General features: G+C 32.0%; 1 protein-coding gene across 1 annotated transcript; it reads left to right on the top strand.

Annotated features, from left to right (window-relative positions):
- Positions 1–4407: 4407 nt before the first annotated feature.
- Positions 4408–6019, top strand: LOC148611165 (C-type lectin domain-containing protein 161-like). The gene is made up of 3 exons (XM_088595226.1): positions 4408–4606; positions 4944–5114; positions 5796–6019. The coding sequence occupies exons 1-3, from the start codon at positions 4408–4410 to the stop codon at positions 6017–6019; spliced, it is 594 nt and encodes a 197-aa protein (XP_088451352.1).
- Positions 6020–22787: the final 16768 nt, after the last annotated feature.

Below are 22787 nucleotides of genomic sequence, written 5' to 3' on the forward strand. Positions count from 1 at the left end.
TGTTCTTTGTTGTGAATGTCTGTTTTCCATGTCTGGTCTTTGTCCCTGGATTACATTCTTTTGATTACCGCTGTAACTTTGATTCCCTTGATTACTCTTTACTATTACATTTTTTCTTGGCTCCTCACTTCGCGCCAAAATTTGGTAGAGTTGTTGTTCTTTATTTCTAATGATATCCAACTTAAATTTTTAGCGCCACCTGGTGGATAGAACTATTTTGATTGCGTATGACTATAATTCCGGCAAATTTTTAAAGAAGAAATTCTCCTTTCTGCATCCGAGGTTATTTTTTCGTGAAGCGGAAATGGCCGAGTATTTCCGAATGCAGAGCCTTCTCTAGTTTTGAAATTATTTGCAATGGTGTCTGTGCACCTATCGTCGTCAATAACGTCAGAGAACGTTAATACACATAAAATAATATCTTACCTGAAAGAGAAGCACGTTGATATATACAAAACAACCTATCTTACCTAAAAGAGAACCACATTAATACGTATAAAATAACCTATCTTGCATAAAAGAGGACAACTAGATAAAGGACTCGTGACAAATCATCCTTAAATCATATAATATAGAACTTCTTAGCAGGAGAGGTAAATAGTTTTTGGTACATACCCTACTTATTTTGAGGCAGAAAAGAAACAAGGTTTGTATCAAAGGTGGATATTTTGCAAACTAATGCTTAATTTCCTTAATCAACCACATATTTGTCCAATGTTGTTTTGATATTTCCAACAAACCTTTGGGCTTCATTTACATATACAATAGCAGAGAAAAAGTGATAACTGATGGAATGTTTCTCAGTAAATCACGAAGTGGCTGTTATTATGTCTGATAAGGACAACTAACGTATTCGCATTGAAATCATTCAACCCTATGCATGAACGGTTTAACATGGCGTTTTATTCTATCTTAAGGTAGATGATTCAGATGTCAAATCATATAAAAAAGGAAGCAAGTGAAAACATCTCAGACCTGCCATTTTGTGTCTTGGCTTAATATTAATTACAAAACCATCATTATTTCTCTTCTTTGGATTCCAAATTCCTCTTGCATTAAATTTATCCAGTTTTTACACATTTGTATCTTATATTTTTTGTTCTTTTTCAATCGCTCAGAATTATGTCTGTTAAGAGACTTTTTTTGCCATATTTGCCATTGAAGCATTTTATGTTCAGATCGAATTTTAAATTTTCCATTGAAACTTTTTCACACTGTTTGAAACTATCCTCGTTGAAATATATATTTACATGAAATCTGTATGATTTGCCTTAATTTCGATTATATCTTTTTTTAAGGTGTTTCTAGAAAAAAAGATGCTTACCCTGCCGGTTAACATGGTCAATGCTCCCAGTTTTTAGTGGAATCCTGGTTGCACATTTACTTTTGTTTCTTTGTACGTGTTACTTTGGTCATTTCATGTTTTCGTTGTTGCATGTGTCTGTTTTTTTTATGTCCAGTCTTCATCCATGGTTTATATTATCTTGATTTCAGCTCAAATCTTGGTTTCCTTGAATACTCTTAGAACTTGTCCTAGATTTTTTTCTTCCTAAAACCTAAGTGAAAAAGAAACGAAACCTTTACCTATTTACATGATTACCATGCATCAGTGTGTCCAATTAAAATGGATATGACTACTAATCTGCAATCGACACATGTTCAAATTGAGTTCGCAGAAAAAGCTCACTTTACATTCAGACAAACAGGTCAAAATTTGTGGTTTACATATGACATTTTAGTTTCTTTTCTGTGAGCTTAGTTTAATATGTTTTGCAAACTGTAGTAATTCAAGCTAAATAAGGCCACAAGTATTCCAACTGGTTGCTTTTTTTCTTTGAGTTCAACAAAACTACAAAATCATAGTCATAAAGTCATATCTTAGTTTCTACCACAATTGTAATGTGTTGTGATTGAACAATCTTCGCTGGATATGTCCTCCGCTACGGGGCGCCGAATGGGACTTGATCTTTTTTTGTAATCTAAATCAATTTTGTGAGACAAAAGTCTATTTTTGTCACAAAACACAATTTTGTGTCACAATGAATTTTGTGAGCTAAAATATAATTTAGTGAGACAAAACTCAATTCTGTGTCACAAAAGTCAATTCTGCGAGACCGAATTCAATTTCGTGTCACAAAGGTCAATTTTGTATACAAATTTTTTTACAGAATCCTTTTGCAAATGAATTCAAAATATGCAGCATCATGTACACGTGTATTACAAACTTAAAGCATTCACTGCAATACAGTAGATACGATACGAATGTGCACGGTTAATATAATAAAGCACATAGGTGAAAGAAATATCAGATATCGTTATCGTATAGCCAACTGTGTCGCTTAATCTTGAATCTAGAGATAGATCATTTGCGCATTTATAAACAAAAGGGAAACGAATGTTAGACACGTATTATGTCGGTTTTTCATCTCGCCCGACCTGTTCCACTCAACCGAATTTCTTGTGTCAAACATCAATAGAATCCGAATGAAATAAGAAATATATCTGTATCTTACAAAAAATCGTGAGTGATAGTGGAACAAAATAATCTTTCGCCGATTTTAAAAGATTAACAAATTTCACCGCACAACATATTTCTAATATGATTTTCTCGGCTAATCTGACGATTCATTTCATTTTCCAGCAAAATTTGGGACAAATACACTAAAACAAATTATCTTGTCAAATTTTAACAAATTTGATTGTGATTAACAGGTCGGACAAAAGCATTTTATAGTTGAGTTGAAAGATCAGGAAAATGATCACGTGATTCACCAGGGAAAATCCCAATAAATCGAAAGTAGAAAAATCGCGTAAAATTCTGTTTTATCAAACAAATCTCATAGAAAACGTATAATAGTCGTATAATTTTAGTAATTTCAAAACAATGTTAAATAAACGTGACTGATTTTGCCCCCGAATATTGTTCGACTCTACAACATTGACAAAAGAGAAAAACAAAATGTGGACAAAATGTCAAAAGCGTTGACGTTTAATTTCATGCATGTCGTCATTTATCTGTTGACCGGTGCACCAGGTCCATGCTCATTGGTAGAATTGGTGGCATTCAAACATTAAACATTTTTAAAAGATAGTTAGAATTGACGACAAAGTGGTACGATGAATAATCCATTAAAACATAAACCTAAGTAAATCTGACTGCATTATTCTTTCTACTTTTGAGCATAAATTGGTATCAGTTAATATACGAAAGTTTATATGACTTGATTGTGTTCCAATGTGTGGCCAAAGCCTATCAAGTTTTCATTTGAAACAGAATGAAATAAATCCAAGTTACTTTGATGCTTATATGAGATTGATGTAAAATGCTGAATACAAATGTTCCAAATGATTTTTAAGAGTTGTGTCCCTTACTCTACGACTACCTTCTTAATTCCTCATATCATATGATTATTTGAGAAAATGACAAGATGTGATTAAAGTCTTCACTGGCATTGTCTGCTAATTGCAGCACGTCAGCAGAAGTGTTTTCAAGATTGCAAAGACAGCTGCACTCGCTACATCAACTACATGAACTACAATTTAAAATATCTTCGAAAAAAAATATATTAAAAGCAATATGTGAAAGAATGTAAAATTTGGAATTTCATAAATACTCTTTTGGTGCATCAGATTCATACTCCAAGCTTTTTTTTTTATCGGATTCCAGGTTGCTCATTTACTTTTGTACTATGTGCGTGTTACTTAAGTTATTTCTGGTTCCTTATTACGTGTGTCTATGCTATTTGTCAATTGTTATTCCTGGGTTATGTTCTTTTTTTAAATTCTACACGTTTGCTACCAACTAAATATCAAGTTACAACATTAATGAACTGACTTATTCACATCCTTCACTGTAACTATAAATGGATACTTAGATTCCAAAACTATTGAAATAATAGTTTGAATTAAAAATTCAATCGAATATAGTAATTAAAATGTGGCAATTTGAGTACAGATTGCTTGTACCATAGAACACACGTTAATGATGCATTGATATGAAATGATGCGCTTTAATTTTGTAACAATGTCATTCTCAAAAAGATCATTTATTAAAATTAATATTTTGCATTACATTATTTAACACTATTACTTTTATCGGAAATAATTTCATTTATCAAAGAATGTATTATTTATTTAGATATATTTACAAACGGAAAAATGCTAAAAGCTCGGTCAATATTAGAACAATTTCCATTATCTACACATATAATGAATGAGAATGGGAAAAAAACATAAGCAGCCGATTTTACTTGACTATGTATCTAATAAATAAACAGCGTGATATTCTCACTTTTGATGTTTGTGAAAAATTCTGTGCAATTTGCGATAACGCTCTTTAAATGAATGCAGCTCTTTTAAACCAGAATGCTTATTGGAAATTTCCTGTCAGTACTTTTGGTCATAATTATGGAAAAATTATCATGTTTTGTAATTGGAAGAATTACGAAAAACAACTTTATGAACAGGAATAGTAATTTGAATAATAAAATTCCATCAGTACCACAACTTGCTTTGAGTATAACAGAGAGCATTGTACAGTGTACAGCAATCTGTCTTTCCGACGACGACTGTACAATTATATTCTTCAATAGACAATACAGAGAGTGTAGGACATATGATTTATCTCTGGCGGCAGTGCAAGTAAACATCCAAACTCAACATGGGTGGCAGATCTACCACACACATTTTGGTAATTAATATGAATTTATGATAATTTATTTATGTTTGATGTTTTCATTTTTTGATTATCCGTAATAGATTTTTTAAAATGCCATAATTGCTTTAAAAACGTGATTTAACCATTGTTATGGTATATAAATTGTTTTTATTTTGTGATGCGTATGTTTTTATGTCTTTTATAGTAATTAATTAATAGTGATTTGAAAGAAAATGTTTGAATATAGGTAATATTTTAAATTAATATTATATTTCTTCACCGAAAGTTTGTCCAACTGACGAAGGGTATAGTTACGACTCAATCATAGACAGATGTATTAAAGGAGTAAATGATAAAAAGAACTATGAAGATGCTCGTTTATCTTGTCTTGAAGATGGTGCAGCCTTAGCTAAGATTGACAACAACGAAATGTGGCTATTCGTGAAGAGTGTACTTGGTTAGTTATTGTTGTTTGAGTAACATTTTCAATGATTTAAACCGAATTTCCTATAAAATAACACTGCACTGTAGTTTTGATATACCATATCGGACGATGTTGAAACTGAATGAAAATGTAGAGTTATACCCTTTCGACCAGAATTCGTTCATTGAATGCTCTGGTATTGTTTTTTATTTTACCGTAAGACAAAATTTTCTTAAACGAACATTTAAATTGAGAAAAAAAAGAAACGATATTAACTTGATGCAGGCGACATTTTGATATCCATCGTGTGTGGTATCACAACAAAAGAGTTTATTTGACGGTTTATTATTTGTCAACAAAAAACTGCTCAATTGAAACAGACTTTCTATGCGTTCCAACTTTCTGAAAGTGTGATTTTCAATTTACGTGCAAATAACACACTTACCGGTATGTCACGGAACACGAGCGAGATTCGTTTGAGATCATTTCCTTTGTTGAGCTGCAATCTGTTGATACTTTACGTAACAAACTAATGTTGATTTACAATTAAAATAGAAGTACAGTTTACTACATTTTCATTAATCACTTGAATTAATGTTTCAAAAATGCACATATATACACAACACACATACGATGCATCGTACTAAATAAATTTCATGATTAGTTTATTGATAAATTCATGATCAAATACTAAGCAAATAAAGACTTTTTCAGCATTTACAAACGCTGACAATATATACGTGCAAGGCGAATTAGACAACTACGGTGTTTGGAGATACGATGATGGTACAGCCATTGATTTTATTGTCTGGGGTATTTTTCAACCCAGTGGTAAAAATATACAGAATCTAGACTTATGGAAACAGGACAATTATCGTTTTCATGATGTTACTGGTACATTCAGCTATGGATACGCTTGTGAAATTTATCTTAAGTAGCATTCTATTTAAATATCAGCTAGGAAATGATATTTGTATGTCAAATCCCAAAATCATTTTTTATTTCGTATTCAGAAACACCACATCTGTCTAAATTGTTCAGTCGGTTATTGCTTTTGTGAGATTTTATTTGAAATTGGCACTTATTTGATTGATTGGTCAATTTAAGAATATGATGACTGTATGGATGGATTTCTCTGAATGGAAAGATTTGTATTTAGTGATTTAGTTACGTAATAATATGGCGTATGTTAATAGAAAAAAAGCATCGTTTATTCAGTTGGTTTTTCTGCACACTGAATCCCCTTTACCATGGACATTGTTTGAACATGGGACAATGCAATCAGATGTATAAAAATAATATCTTTATACATGTGATCAATCAATTATTTCCCCACATTCGATAGGAATATATCGATAATAACATACTTGTGCACGCTTGCATGTTGGAAATTAGAATGTTGAAATCACTCAAGCTGTAACTGAGTTTCATAGAAAATATAAATCATTCAGAAAAAAAATTACAGATTTTTTTGTGAATTATTCTAACTTGTATGATTTCTCAATATTTATCCATTATCATGTAAGCACTCGATGGAAAAGCAAAGCATTGACACAATTATTCACGTAACAAAATAGGAAAAAAATACGTTTTTTTAAATCAAATTCAAGTTAGAATTGTCTTTGTTTGACTGCTGGAGTAAACAAGAGTCTATGAATGTTGCATTCTATAAAAATGGAATATTCCTCAGGCATTAGATCATCAATGAACGGTTTATAATAAATGTATGTATAAAAGGCCAAAACGAACTTTTCCAACTAATAATCATAAATCGGAGGTACATATTAAATAGTATATGAACCGGCAAGGTTTAAAAAAAAGCGGGAAAATGAACACAGCCACCATGTTCCTGACTTCGTGAAGAATATAATGATAGATTAAACCAGATTTTATGGCTCTAAAGACAAAAAACAGACAGAAGGAATGAAAACAACACCTGAACTGGTCTCACTAGTCTAACAATTATTTATTACCTCAATAACTCATCAACTTAGCATACTTATGATTCAGACTGCATTTGGAGGCGCGCTAGCACATAATGGTCAATAAAAAATGATTCCATGTAGGCCCTTATAACAAATGACATTGCAAGACCTGTTTTAACCCTTTAACGATGCAACGATTTATGTGATATTCGTCTGACGTAGCCATATTGCACAACTCCATGGACATCATGGAATAGATAAGAATAATCTTGCCACAGGTCTATGTATCTGTTAGGTCCGTCTGTAGGTTGATTAAATCCCCATTTCAGATACGATATAACGGTTCCATCGTCGTATCAATACACACATCCATGGTCTCTGTTACCTTAAATATAGGCATCGATAATGTCTGCGGGCTCTAAAAATACCAAACAGTTATAAGCATTTGAAAGGGGTGAATTCACTAACACTAGTTTGTGGCCTACTATTTTGCACCTAAGTTTCAACTTACTTTTTCAAATTTACTATTTGCCTATTTTAAAGCAAAATTACTATCTGAATACTAATATACAGAAAATACATGCTGTTTTGTCAAAAGGAGGCACAAAACTCTACATCTACAAAGTTTTCGAAGAATTTTTACAAAAATGTGAGGATTATGGGTAGTTTTTTAATCCAAAAATATAGAGCGCAAGCTATGAACAACAAAATCTTTTGTCAGGAGTTGTAATGGTACAGAAGGCTATTTCTGTAGAAATATCAAAGAGTTCGATAAATGCGCTCGATATTTTCTACATAAAAATGCCCCATGAAATAAGCTATTTTAATACAATTCGGCTAGATTTTCAAATTTTGTGTTATTTACCTCAACAATTTTAGTGCAACACATGCATTAACAGCAAAGAAACTTTGTTTTTCACGAAAGGAACATATTCAACTAGTAAATTATGCAATTTCCAAATTTATTTGAAATAATTTAGTTTTTGGGGCTGATTTTGATATTTTCTGAACATACTCCTTTAGTGAAAAACATTTGAATTACATTAAGATGAATTCATCTTATGTTTTTAGCATAAATGTGTTTACGAAACCGAAATATTCGAATCAATAAATCAGTTATTAGTTGAGATTTCAAAAGTAAACTCAAAGTAATATCAGACTGGGACATGCCTACGGTAACGTATATGACTTGTTTGTGCTTTTTATATGGTAAAAGTAAACACAAAGACAGTTACCTTATTTATACTGAATAGCCAATTATTTTAACTAAATATTGTTTTGTATGTTCATGAACAACTGATGCAGTGATTCACTTCAACTTGGCATAACTAATGTGTGAAGGTCAAACAAATTCGGGTAATACAGTGATCGTATGTTACCTTATAAACTCTTGACAAACTGCCATATGCTTAGACTGTCCGCTTTTTTTAGTTGGCATGCAAAATTTGCCTGACTATGAGTTTTTGTCACTGACGGCTTTGAAATATCAATATTCAATACATCATCAAGAAACGAATGGCAAAGCTAAGTCGAACAGACTGGAATATCTTTTCATATTCATCCCGTTTTATATTCAATATATAACCTCGAAACGAATGTCAAACGCATATCGAAATGAAAAAAAATAAATTTGATATTCATATCAGTTCTATATATTCAATATGAAACCCGGAAACGAATGCCAAACGAATATCGCACAGAACTAGGTTTGAAATTCATTTAAAATTTTACTGTTTGATTTTCAAAACTTTGAATATCGAATTTACGACATCGAATTTCAAACGTACATACTTTGTAGTCATAGGAATACAAATCATTTTTCGCGGTTTCCTTGAAGGATTTGCTGTTTTTATAACACTTTGATGTAATATGACTTTTCTTTGTACATTTTAAAAATTATGATTACGCAATCATGGAGATATACAATAGAATTAGTACTAATTAATTGTTGTAGAATTTCCATCTACTGTCCTGAATCAAGCATTGTGACATTGTCATGTGATTTGTGTGAATATAAAATTTACACACACCCACGACCTTCCTGTAGATCACAAAAGTGCATTATGGAATCTTAAAAAAAATTGTCACACATTCTGTACTGCTTGCCAAAACAAGTGTTATGTCTGATTAAAATGGAATAAAATTTAAACAATTTAAATTTAAATTCATTTTCAGCACTAACCCTGATACGAAGCTCCAAATACATTGTATGATATTAAGGTTATAATGAATTCTGTATGCCGTTCTTTTTTTTTTTATTATTGGTTAAATTAAATGTTGTTTTACCTAAATATGTACATCACAGTAAACAAAGAGCATATTTCAAAAATAGTAGTCGAAGAAATAATCCAAAGACGTGATATGGCATCCACAACATGATACATACTGTAACTGTAGTCCTGTATTGCATTGTTTTCTTTGGTTGCTCTGTGAAAAAAAGAACAAATATGGTGAAGGCAGTATCAAAATATTTGTTTTATTAGGTGCTTGTAAAATTTAGTTGCTCTTTTTTCGTTACGTATGCCATTATTAAATGTATTGCTATAAAAAAATTGTTCTTGCTTCTTTTTTTTGTTGTTGTTGTTGTTGTTGTTGTTGTTTTGTTTTGTTTTGTTTTTATTTTGTTTTAATTTCTTCTATTTTCGGTGCATTTTGAAACGTTTTCAATGTGTTTTCTCTGATTTTTTTCGTCCGTACAATTTAACACCAGGGCCCGGTTGTTCGAAAGATATATCCACAGGACAAAAGCTACCCATTAAATTCAGTAGAACTGTCCAGTTGATTATTTCTTATTCTTACCTTGGTTATGGTGCATTATAACATTTATCCAAATGAGATCAACGGTATTACATACATTTATATGTTTAAATTTAAAAATACAACAATAAATATGACTCAAAGAATGAATTGTATTTCCCTGTTTGCGTTCTAAAAAGTATCCACAGCATACGATATTGTAATTCCAATTTATATGAGCAAGTAATAATAATCATCATGATGCGGAATTTCCTTAGCTTGGTCAATGAAAATATTTTGATTTTGAGCAGTTAAATATGTAAATGTCCTCCAAGACTGGACAAGACCAACCAGTGTCAATGTACTTAAAATCTAAATGATTCAATGTCATTTGGTAAGTTAATTTGCTATTCCCAAAAACTGAGTTACTTAAAATAGAGTATTGTATCGTCAAAATACATTTCGTTTAGCGACGTAATGATTTACGTATGATTTTACAATTCTGATATTTGTCAGATAATGTTCTTAATTCTGACTAACTACCAGAGATTTGTTCATACAAAACGGTGACTGGGTAGAAGTAGAAATACTGAAAATACAAACGAGGCGAAATTCATATACAAAACAACTCCGGGGATACTTAAAGGACAGCCCATTACAAAGAAATATCTACAACTTAAATGCTTCATTAATTTTCAAAGACCCCGATGTAGCAAAAATGTTGTCTACAATACATGAAAAATATGTTGTCGTTCCAGCAGACAAAACGCAAAACAACATAGTTTTTGTCTGCAAAGCGTATTACATCCAATGTTTACTATCAGAGGTAGACGTAGAAAATAATAGCAATGATAAGACCTATACTGCCGCTGCACTCTCCAAAGAAAAAAAAGAAATCTGTGCTATCCGCTTTTGGTCTCTCTACCAAAGACGATGATTGTGATTTACCGTCTATGAACTGGACTCCTAAACTCCACAAGAATCCACACAAACACCGTTACATAACTGAATCTGCAAAATGTACCACCAAACCTCTTTCAAAACTTTTAACTTCTATACTCACAGCTGTCAAAAAGGGTCTCCATTTCTACCACAACCCCAGGTAGCACGAACATTTTTCGAAATATTTTATTAAGAATTTATTGGTAGTTTGCTAAAACATTTTCAACAGAACATTTTAAAATCTTTTTTAAAACATTTTGATTTTTTCAAAATGTGTTGATAACGCTTTTGAATCATTTTGATATTGATTCAATTGCATGTCCAAAATGATAAAGTTGACATGTCAAAATTTATATCAAACAATTAAGTGTTGACCCCGCAGGGAGTAAGTTTTTAACTTTTGATTATTTTCTTATGATAGATAAGTGTCTCAGTAAATTAATTGACATGTTTATATTGCCGAACTTTGTGTAAGTAGGTGTATTTTGAGCGTCGCAAAGAACGTCCTACATCCTGGTGTAATCGATTCTGGATAGCATATCAGTGTTGTTTACCTGTTTGTTTAACAACTTATTAAGTAGCTATAGTCATTATAAGAACTTATCTTTGTTTTTTTTTCACAGAAGATTGGCGAGATTGCATGTTAACATTGTTAGAAAAACACATTTTAGTTAGGTGACATACACTGTAGTAATGACTTTATGGGTACTACGTCATTAGTTCTCGATAGGGATATGACTTTCTGTTTGGAGGGCACGAGAGACATAATTGGAAAGTGGAAATAAAGAAAATGAATAATTCAAAATATTTTTATCGATATTTCACATCTCAGGGTCCATATATTACTTCCAGTGATTGTTATAATTGATTAACTTTGATATGGCTAAAAACTTTTAATCACATCTTATATTTGTTTTAAATTTGCTGTGATATGGTGTTCCAAGCATAGAAGCAAAGATATACAAGGTTATTCGTATTATAATTCGCCCAAAATTAATAGGCTTTTCATATTATTGCTCTTCTATATCTCTTAAAACATTGATAATGTCATGATGTTTTTAACGTTTTCTGGTAAGAAATATTAAGATACGACCAGTACTGCGCACCATACTTTTTTACTGACATAACCATGCCTATATATCCTGATTGCGCAGGACCGCTGAATATATGACCTACCATTTTCAATAAAATTTGTTTACATTCAAAATGTCTGTTGGGAGAGGTGGGCGCTTAAAATATGAGCTTTTTGAGGTTTAAGAGAAAGGTAAAATAAAGGGGTACTAAAGTTTATTGGTATTATACATACCTTTATACGCAACATAGCGAAATCAAAGCCCGATAGAATCAAGGAAGTGTTCAGTTGATTAATTCTTTGTGAAAATACCACACATGCAATTTCGCGTTTTTTTTGTAATATTGCCCATGCGCATCGCTATCGAGAACTCATGACTATCAAGAGCAGATGAATGCAAGATATAGATGATAGTGTGAATTTTGTGTCATATGCTGCTATTGAAATATGTCAGAGCAAATATTTATCAGTGTGCGTATTATCTTACGAAAGAACGTCCTTTATATTAACCCGGTCACTAAATTTGCCTATGTTTACATTCAAACTTTACGTTAATTCTTGGTACTTTTAAGGTATGTGTAAAAGAGAACAACTATCTTCTGAATGAATATAAACGTTTGTTGTGAATAGTTTACAATCATTTTGGAGTATGTTTTTTTTTCCAACTGTTTTGCATTATAGATGTGTGTTTAAACCATTTTTCATCGTCATGATAATTGTATGAATATTGTGATTATGTTAATGAGTACTTAGGCTGATATTTTGCATTGAATCTGACCAGGACATTTATTTTGAAACTTTGCAAGTTCTTTTTTAGAATTTATAACATTGCCTCATGTCCTGCATTTATGGAAAGCCAAATTGACAGAAACTTTGAAACATTTACACTACACATATTGTCAAAATTGGGTTCATAATATTTAACATGTTCTGTTAGTTTTTATATTATGATTTCATGCATATTTATGTTTGTGGATTTTTGTTTTTTTGTTTTTTGTTTATTGTATACTTTTACCCTCGCCAGGGATTTGGTAGTATTATTAAATTTCTATAAAATCAAATAATTTTTTTTTACAAATTTGAGGGAACCCTGGCCACCTCTTAGATCTACTTATGTTTTTGCTGAACTTCAATAAAGTTTTAATTATAGAACACATGTATGAAGTTAGGTCCAAGGGTATCCACTTTCTTAGAAGAGGACATACATTTTAAATGTGTGCATAGCTCTGCTCACCACAATTTCAGCTTTAAAACGCAATTTTCGCACTTTTTCAAAGTGCAAATAAAATCTTGATATAAAACAGCATGTTTTAATCTAGCAGACAATGGGATTTCCATGATTGACGCATACACCTGTTGCAAAAAAATATATCAAGTAATATGTAATTAATAGTATGTATACTTTTTTCCTTTAGTTTTGATTATAACTATTGTAGGTATGTATATCGTGACTATACCATTAATCATGTGCATCGTTTTTTCAGGAAACCGAAAACGGAATGGACGCTGCTTGAGATGCCTGAAGATGAATAAGTGAACTGACAAAACCTATCTCCGAAATTTTCTTTAGTGTGTTGCTACATCTACAAAATATAAAGAACTCTACAAATTTCTTATCTCATGTTAAATCTGTCGTATGTGTATGCAATTTTTGCATTAAAATATTCATAATTTAGATTATTTTGAAAAAATATAATTGAAAAAAATTATAATAACATTATAGTGAATGGTTGTTGAAAACGTTACTATAACATTTTTGCAACCATACATTTTTACGTTTTAGAAACATTTCCAAAAAATGTTTTCAGCCCTTTTAAGGAAACGTTATAACAGCATTATAGCGAATGATTATTGAAAACGTTACTACAACATTTCTGCAACCATACATTTTTACGTTTTAAAAACATTTCTAAAAAATGTTTTCAGTCTTTTTAAGGAAACGTTTCTTAAACATTTTTATTACGTGTTTGTGCTAGCTGGGAAACTTGTATCTCCTGTAGTGGTATTAATTCAATGTGGATCCTGAAAAATTCGAAATATCTTTTGGATACCCTTAATTCAAGATTATTATCAGAATATAATAGCATTTAAACCTATGATTTTTCAACATTGTATACTTCTATTCCCAATAATCAGTTAAAATCCCAACTCAAAAATATTTTAGGTTACAGACCACCAATTCAACCAATGAGCATTTGGAACGTACGCAAAAATAGTCCTACGTAGACATTACCCCTGTTCCTCATAGTGTTGTGAAAAAAGCTCTCATCTCATTTAAAAAATTTAAACAGTTTCTGAAAGAAAAAACATTTCTGTACATTTTATAGGTGCAGTTTGCTTCTTGTGATGTGAAGCCTAATCTCCATAATGATTTCTAAATATACCCCTATCTTGTGAAAACACTGGGATTTCCCATGCTATTTATAGACACTTAACTTCCGGTGACCAGTACTGCACTGCAAGTCTGCTAACCCCACATGCCATTCTGAGGATTGTGAGCTGACATATGTAGAATCATGCTGATATACAGTCTTCTGCAGGTTAAAGTTAAGGTAAAGTCCAGAGAAGCCATTGAATATTGTGAAATTAGCATAGAAGCCTATGGGAAGTGGAATTAGTGGTTTTTAGCCTTATACACCGTTTTTACTCTAAAACAAGATGTTACACCTAGATACAAATATATAGTTTTTGGTAGAGATTCCTCATACTTTGTAAAAAATAATCCCAAACCGTCTTCCAAATATACAGGAGAAGATATTTTCATCGTTAAGCTAGATCCTTTAATCTCAGTTTCCGCTATATAGATGACGTATTATCGTTAAACAATCCCAGTTTCGGGGATTTGATACATCGCATCTACCCCAAACAACTTGAGATAAAGGATACTAAAGACAATGTGAAATCAGCCTCATATCTTGACCTACACTTAGAGATCGATGGTAAAGGAGAACTATTGACAAAACTTTACGACAAACGTGATGACTTTTCATTCAGAATTGTCAACTTTTCTTTCATCTGTGGCAACATCCCATCATCACCTGCATATGGAATGTTCATATCACAACTCATACGTTATGCCAAGGCTTGCCGTATATACACACATTTCTTGTATCGCGCTAGACTTCTTACAATTAGGATTCTGGAACAGGGTATGTTGCAAGATTGAAGTAATCACTCCAGAAACTTTATGGTCGTCATCGTGAACTCGTGGATCATAACGGTGTATCCATCTATACCATGAAAACTGATTTGTTCAACGTGTCACAGTTTTCCTTTTCTCTATCGTCTACCCCGGACTTGAATTTTGTATGAGCAACTCGGCGGGTGTTTCTAGAAAAAAACAGGAGATGCTTACCCACCGATGCACCTGGTCCATACTCCCAGTTTTTAGTGGAGTCTGAGTTGTTGCTCATTTACTTTTGTTATTTTGTATGTATTATCTTAGTTACTTGAAGTTTTTTGTTGTGTTTGTGTGTTTTCCATGACTGGTCTTTGTCCCTGGATTACATTCTTTCGATGTCTGCTAGAATCTTGATTCTCTTGATTACTCTCTCTTACATTTTAATTATTTGTATCAAAGGCAGGTTCTTCAACACAAATTGTTATCGTAGGTTTTAGCAACTACTTGACGTAAATTTTCAGAAAATAAGAATTAAATTTCTCTTCTGCAGAAAATGTATAAAGTGAATAATTTTATTTAAATGCCTTATTAAATAAATTTCGCCGAGTTGCTCATAAAAAGTCATTAAAAAATTATAAATTTATAAACAAAAATCATTATTGTGTAGTTTAAATTGTGTATGTACCTACAATAAAATATTATTATGCTAAAAATGTTAATGCTGCGTATGGTTGGCCATAATCTTTGACAAAAGACAGTTATATATCTTCTTAGAGTTCAACAAAATGTGAAATTCCTATGGAAGTCTTTTAATTCGTAGGGCTGATTACAATTTTGGCAAATGTATATATATATATTTTAACAGTCGCTCTTAATGATGATGACACTTGTATCTTGTTGTCATAATCATAGGTTTTTAGGCTTTACCATTCAAGCATGATTATGTTTTACGGTTTTTAGTTGTGAAACTTCAGTAAAATATTTAATCTGAATCTATATATTTGTCACATTTTAATTTGATTGGCAATTATTATGTATATAATTCTATAACAGGGACACAAGCACATCATTAATAAAATCACTCATGGAATTACAGTTAGGTAAATGAACTTTCCTATTTCTTTCGGTTTTTATTGTCCAGTAGTATTAAAAGAACGACCTTTACTAATTTATCCAAAGCGCTTTGATCGTTTTATATGCGGTCAATATTGATTATATATCATAAAATGATAAGCATAAATAACTCTTTTACTCTTTTAGCGGGAAAGAAATAATAGAAAAAGTGAGAAACCGAAGTTTACGTATATATTTGTTACAGTGTATTTCTGCATTGGCTATTATAAAATAATTCTTATCAATTTACTTATCTAACATGTCTGAATTTGTACATATCTACAACTATGTCATTATTGACTATTTACCAGGTTACAACTAGTGGAAAGATACACTTCGTTAAAATGCGAACAGAATAAACGAAACCAATCATACAGATACTAATGAATACCGAGAGTCTTGAATATGAAGTGTTTGTTCACAAAATAAAGTCTACAACCCTTATCAAAAAACTTATGATGCATGCTCACAATGAACACTATGCTATTTCTACACTAAAAAGAAAATTCTTTTGACATGACTGATACGACTTGGTAACTACAGAAGCAGAAAGCGTTAACTCTTGTGATTTTGTTTGAAGGTAAATGCAATGCATATCTGCTGTTTATTAACTATGATTAAATATAAAATCAAATAGAGTGAATAATTTGGAAAGATTATATGATAAGATGGAGCCTGTTCCTTTGTTTTAACAAAGTCTGATTCTTACAAATCATGAACAGAAGATTTACACACTTCATAATTTTGCAGAATGGATATCAACTATGAATTTCATTTTATTTAATTTGTATTTCAATAGTACTTTTTTTTCAAAAACAACACAGACTTACTGGATTACACACAAGAACAATCACAGAAGGCTGGTGCTATAGATTGCAATATAAATAAACATTTAAAAGTTGGAAAATGATAAAAGTCCATTTATTGACAATTTTGATAGAATTAAATCGTACGAATTATCAAATGAACTCATCTGTAACAAATTCACATGAGACGTGTTTAGACACGTTTCATTGTAGCATGTCTGATGAAAAATGTCTAAAATGAAAATGAAACAATATTTTTACATGCGCGCTGAATAATCATACATTCTACGACATTTAAAACGTTTTCTCGGGTTGACCACACATGAAAATAGTACGAGTTCTGCTTTACATGAGACCTCTGAAGAATTGGGATTATAAATAGATTGTCCAATGAAAATGTAAGCCACGTCACCTTCTCAGACAAATTAGTAAATTCCGATATGTTAGTATGCTTTTTTTATTACTGTAATTTTTATTGCAAATAAATTTACACAATATTTGCTCGCTAAATTAACAGAAATCTTACTTCTGTTTTGGTAAACGTTCAGATTTAAACTGTCACAATTTTTTTTCTCAACCGCTTTTTGACAGCATTATAATTAGAATAATAATGCACAGTGGTCAAATTAGAAATAATTCCGTTTGGGAAACTTTGTTATGTTATCCAAACACAATTACTTAATGTTTATAATTGCAGCCTATAATTGTTGTGTCATGGAATGAACTGTTTTCTAGTCTACCTTTGATTTCAATAGGAAACAAATACAACAATACTATGTACATATGGGCGCTGGACTTTGTGTAGGCGGTGTTGCCATAGATGTCAGAGCGGTACGAGTTCGAGTCCCGCGGAGAGAACGACCAAAAATGTGCATCGCAAATTTGACATTTCTAACATCGTTGGGATTTTTTCAGACCTTTCCATACGTTTATATATCTTCCCTGTATCACTTTGATCCGATAGAGCGGTGTAGCGAATAGAGTCGTCACATTTTGAGACGTTTGTATAATATTGATTTGTTGTGACATGCATCATTAATTTGATCCTCTCTCCTACATAATAACATCTAAAATGAACTATCCTGTACTACCACACATCGTGTACTAAGTTACAGCCCTAGATTAGTCCTACGAGGAGGAATGACCCGGCCAGCGAAAGCTATATTTTTATATAGCCTAGCTGGTCGAGTGGTCTAAGGCGCTGGACTTTGTGCAGGCGGTGTTGCCATAGATGTCACAGCGGTACGAGTTCGAGTCCCGCGGAGGGAACGACCAAAAATTTGCTTCGCGAATTTGACAGTTCTAACATCGTTGGGAATTTTTCAGACCTTTCTATATGTTTACATTATCTTCCCTGTATCACATTGATACGGTGTAGCGAATCGTCACATTCTGACACGTTTGTATATATATATATATGAATAGTATTTTTGTAACTGAACAGGACAACCTCTGAAGGTATCGCGTAAGACAATAAGTCCAGCAAATTTCGATATGCTTACACGTGTTTCAAGGAGTATCATTAGAATCAAATATATTGGCATAACTAAATGCAAACTCTGTTTGTATACAAAAAGTACTAAAACAGAGATTATCGAACTAGGAAGCTAAATCCACCACCGAGAGGTTTTGCCATGTTAAATGCAAGGAATGAAGCCTCAGTGTTTTAAGGATTTTGAAATCTGTAATATGGATACAAGAATGGATACCTGAAAAGGGGTAATAATAAACTATTTTTATTTACTTTAATGTTTCTATCAGCAGCATAAGATTTCATTATTTAAATCGCTAAGTTATTTAATCTCACGGTATGAAAGCTTTGCTGAAAAAAACTGTTTGCGACAAAATCCCCGATCTTAAGTAAGACTGCACATACATCAACACGCCATGGACACGAACTCAAAATGGTTTCAAACATTATGATGTAAAGTCCAGCAGCTTTCTTTTCTAAACATATAAATGTAAAAGCAAGGAGGCAAATATAATATAAATATGTATATCAATTGAAATAAATGTGCATTTAAGGAATTTTTCAACACAACACTTCAAGTGTTATTTTTAATAGTTGCCCTTCCTGTGGACAAACAAATAAAACTTTTAAATAAAAGTAAGGATTATCTTTGCATTAACAGTTCTTTTTTTAGAATTTTTAATACTCCATAAATAATATGATAACATTTCTGAGGCGCTCCTAGAAACGCAGAAATTTATTCAGAATTGATGCGAGAGCTCCATGGTCCGATATGTGACGTCATTTCGTCAGCTATCGTTGTTTGTTTCCATGTGTTCTTACATGTTGTGTTTTGCACGATTGTTTGGTTTGTTAACATTTTTCGTTTTCTCCTATTGGTATTCCTGGCGTATTTTTTAGTTTTAACTTCAAAATGATCTGATTATAAATAAAAATCGACAAAAATATTTTTACATTAATGCAAAAGAAAAGTTTTATTTTCGAGTCTAGAGTACATGTGTATTACTCATTAGAGACATTGTGTAGAATTGACACTAACATCTTTTATAGTTAATGCTGCAAACATCATAATATGACAATGTTGAAAGTCTTACAGTCGAGCAGTGTGGAAATCAGTGAGAGAACATTTTATATCGAAAATGGGTGGTCATGCCATTTTTTGTTTGGAAACTAAATAATTCTAAACTTGAACAGATGTTTGGAAGTGTTTTCGTTCTTTTTTTATAAATTACAGATTACACTGAAAAAATATAACAGACAGAACAGACACGTTACCACCACATGTATCCATTCCTTTTACAATCATTTCGGTAGTGGCTGTCATCATCAACGCCATTTTCGTCACAGTATCGCTGCTGTCTTTGAAGAAAACCTTTCATAACATACTGGTTACTCTACTATGTGTGTCTGACGAATCCAATTGCATTTCAGCTGCGACATTCGCGTCAATCAGAATATTTGACCATATTGACGTAACGATTTCATGTCGCTTCTTCATTTATTGCATTGCTTTCAGCTTCTTGACGTCTTACAGCATAATACTGCTAATAACCATTCTCAGATATGATACCGTCAAGAACCTCAACTGCGGAAATCACAATAAGTTTGAGAGAAACAAATTCAAAATTTTTATCAATTTTTTTTTCAATAGCCGGTTTGTTTTTCGTTTGACCTCCCACAAAAATGAATCAATGCAACACTTCTAATTTATTTGGTGATTACTATCCCTTTCATATATACATTATTTGGGTCCCCTTTACTATGCTTCGATGAAAGACAATATGCCTTACAATTTCAACAAGTATAAAATGATGGCAGATATTTTTCAAAACTAGATTGCCTTATCGAACATTTTTCATGAATAAAAGATGGAAGGCAAAAGTTGAAGCTGTCAGAGTATCTTCGAATACTCCGTGTAACGATTGCAGATAGAACATATCTCTATTGAAACTAATATCAATTTGAAGCTACCACCATCGTGTCTAGAAAATTAACATCCCTCTATAAATGTCGATGAGACTGTTCAAGCATGGGATGATATTGAAAGCATTGAGCATGAAAGTACTGATTCCATTCCAAATATATCTACTGCACACGAACGAAGGAAATCAAAGCATGGGAAATCAGAGCATTCACTACAAATGTACTTATCATCGTTTCTACGTTACTGTTCACCGGGCCATTTGTAGGAACATTTTTTCGTCCAATAAAATTCAACCATATACACGATTTGCCGTGTTATCTTTATGTACATTGAACTTTGTCATGGATCCCTTTATTTATAGTTTGAGGATACCTGAAGTCAGGACCAAGCTGAAGAAAATATTCAAGAGGATGGTTGAACTCATAACAGTTCTAATGACATTACTTAACGCTATCATTATTGTGTAAAATGTATAAAAATAAACTGTATTTTTACCCGTCAGAGATGGGTTTTTTGTCAGGTGATGCTAGAAATATGGGATTGACACATTTTAAAAAAAATATCAGAAAGCCCAATGAATTGTTTTATCCTCAATGTTATTTTTGCAATGTTACCCCATTTCCTTAACTGTATTTTATTCTTTTTATTGAACTGATTACAAGAGTAAAACCAAAGATTTTTGTAATCAAATTTACGCGATCGCGATTGTAGAAGGATTAAGTGACCTTTATCTCTGTGTTTAATTTCACTAAGTATTTAAAATGCTTTCAGATTAATACACTCAATATTATATATACCTAAAGATGTTTTGTTGTGTGTTCGTTGGTCATATTATTGTATTGCATTTTAGTGAACATTAGTGAACAAATAAAATATAGCGCGGTATGATTTAGAAAATTTCTAAGTAAAGTGATTTACATGTGACTTTCAACTGACTTTCACCAGAATAGAGCTTTTAAACTTTCAAACTCCGAAACATCGTCTGACGTTCGAAATTCACTCTAGACGCTATAGTAAGACTTCTCAGAAAATGCAAGAATCTTGCAAAATCGGGAAAATGTGAATAAATTTACGCGACGATATGGGATTGTCAAACGACATTTCATTTGAATAATGTCAGATAATTTTGAAAGGCCTGTCTGCATCAGTTAGTAAAAGAGGAAATAAATGACTGCCGCTGGATGGAGCTCGATAAATTTTGTGAACGAGTTCATGTAAAATCATGTCAATCAAACCTTCATATAAATTCCACAAGAACTTTTTCATATAAAAATCATGTTTATTTGAAAGAATAATCAAAGGAACCAAGGTTATAGCGGTAATCAAAGGAATCAATCCAGGGACAAAGACCAGACATGGAAAACAGATATACACAACAAAAACATGAAGTAACTAAAATCAAACATACATACAAATTAACGAAAGCAAATAAGCAACTCGGACTCCACTAAAAACTGGGAGCATGAACCAGGTGCATCGGTAGGGTGAGCGTCCTCTGCTTTTATAGAAACACCCGACGAGTTGTTCATATGAAGTCACGTCCTGGGTAGACGAAAGAGGAAAGGAAAACTATTAATTGAATTTCACGTGAAATTAATATGATTGTCATGTTGAGTTTATGTGCATTTTGTTTCTGAAGCGCAATGCATATCAATTTCATGAGAACAATAATTGTTTGTGTAGCTGTTGAACGAAAAGAAAATATAGACCAAAGACTCAAAGGACACAAAATACAAAGAATATGAAATTACCCAAATAACATGCACATAAAAACAAAAGTTAAATTAACTAACTAGACTCTTGAAAAACCTTGCAGCATGGACCTTCGGCGCTGTAGAATAAATGTGCTCTGCTTTTCTAGAAACATCCGCCGAGTTGTTCATTAAATGTCATATTCGAGGTAGACTAAAGAGAAAAACAATGACACAGTAAACAAATGGTGCTGATGGCAACACCATAACTATCTACGACTGTAAAACTTTTGAAGTGATAACTAATCTTGTAGCAACATAACCTTGTTCCGAAAACGTAATTGAAAGAAGTCCAGCAAGGTACAAAAAGTCCGCGTAATTTTCTCAACTTCCTGTTTTTGACCTTCCATTTTCCCCATCTATTAAGTTTCAATTATTCAATTTTGTGCTATCTACATGCATCTCCATGGTAGAAGACTTAAAACTAAATTCGGGATTCTATTCTGAACTTCTAGCGTTTAGGTTATTCGTTTTGTTCATAAGTATGTTTTTAAACGACAAATATTGCTCATGACATCAGAGTACATGTACCTTGTGTGCTTTCAACTTTTTACATTTCAACTCTTTACAGCATATTTTCACCATTTTTGCTTATTTCTTGAAATATAGCAACATAGCGTCAAGTTCTGGATGTTTCCAACGTTGGACATTTGCAAATAATCAGTTTTGGAAATTGATAACAGTTGAATGGATGACCGTGACGTATTTTAGATGTTTTGTTTTGTTCTCATCGACTTGACTTTTTTTTTCTTTTTTTTTTTTTTTGTTTTTTTTTGTCAGATTGACATTTTTATAAGGCATCAAAACGAAGAAAAAACCAACAAGATATTGAATCCTTAAGGAGG

Source organism: Perna viridis, chromosome 7 (assembly GCF_037379345.1).
Source record: "Perna viridis isolate PV_CMFRI_1.1 ecotype Kerala chromosome 7, ASM3737934v1, whole genome shotgun sequence".
Lineage (NCBI taxonomy): Eukaryota > Metazoa > Mollusca > Bivalvia > Mytilida > Mytilidae > Perna > Perna viridis.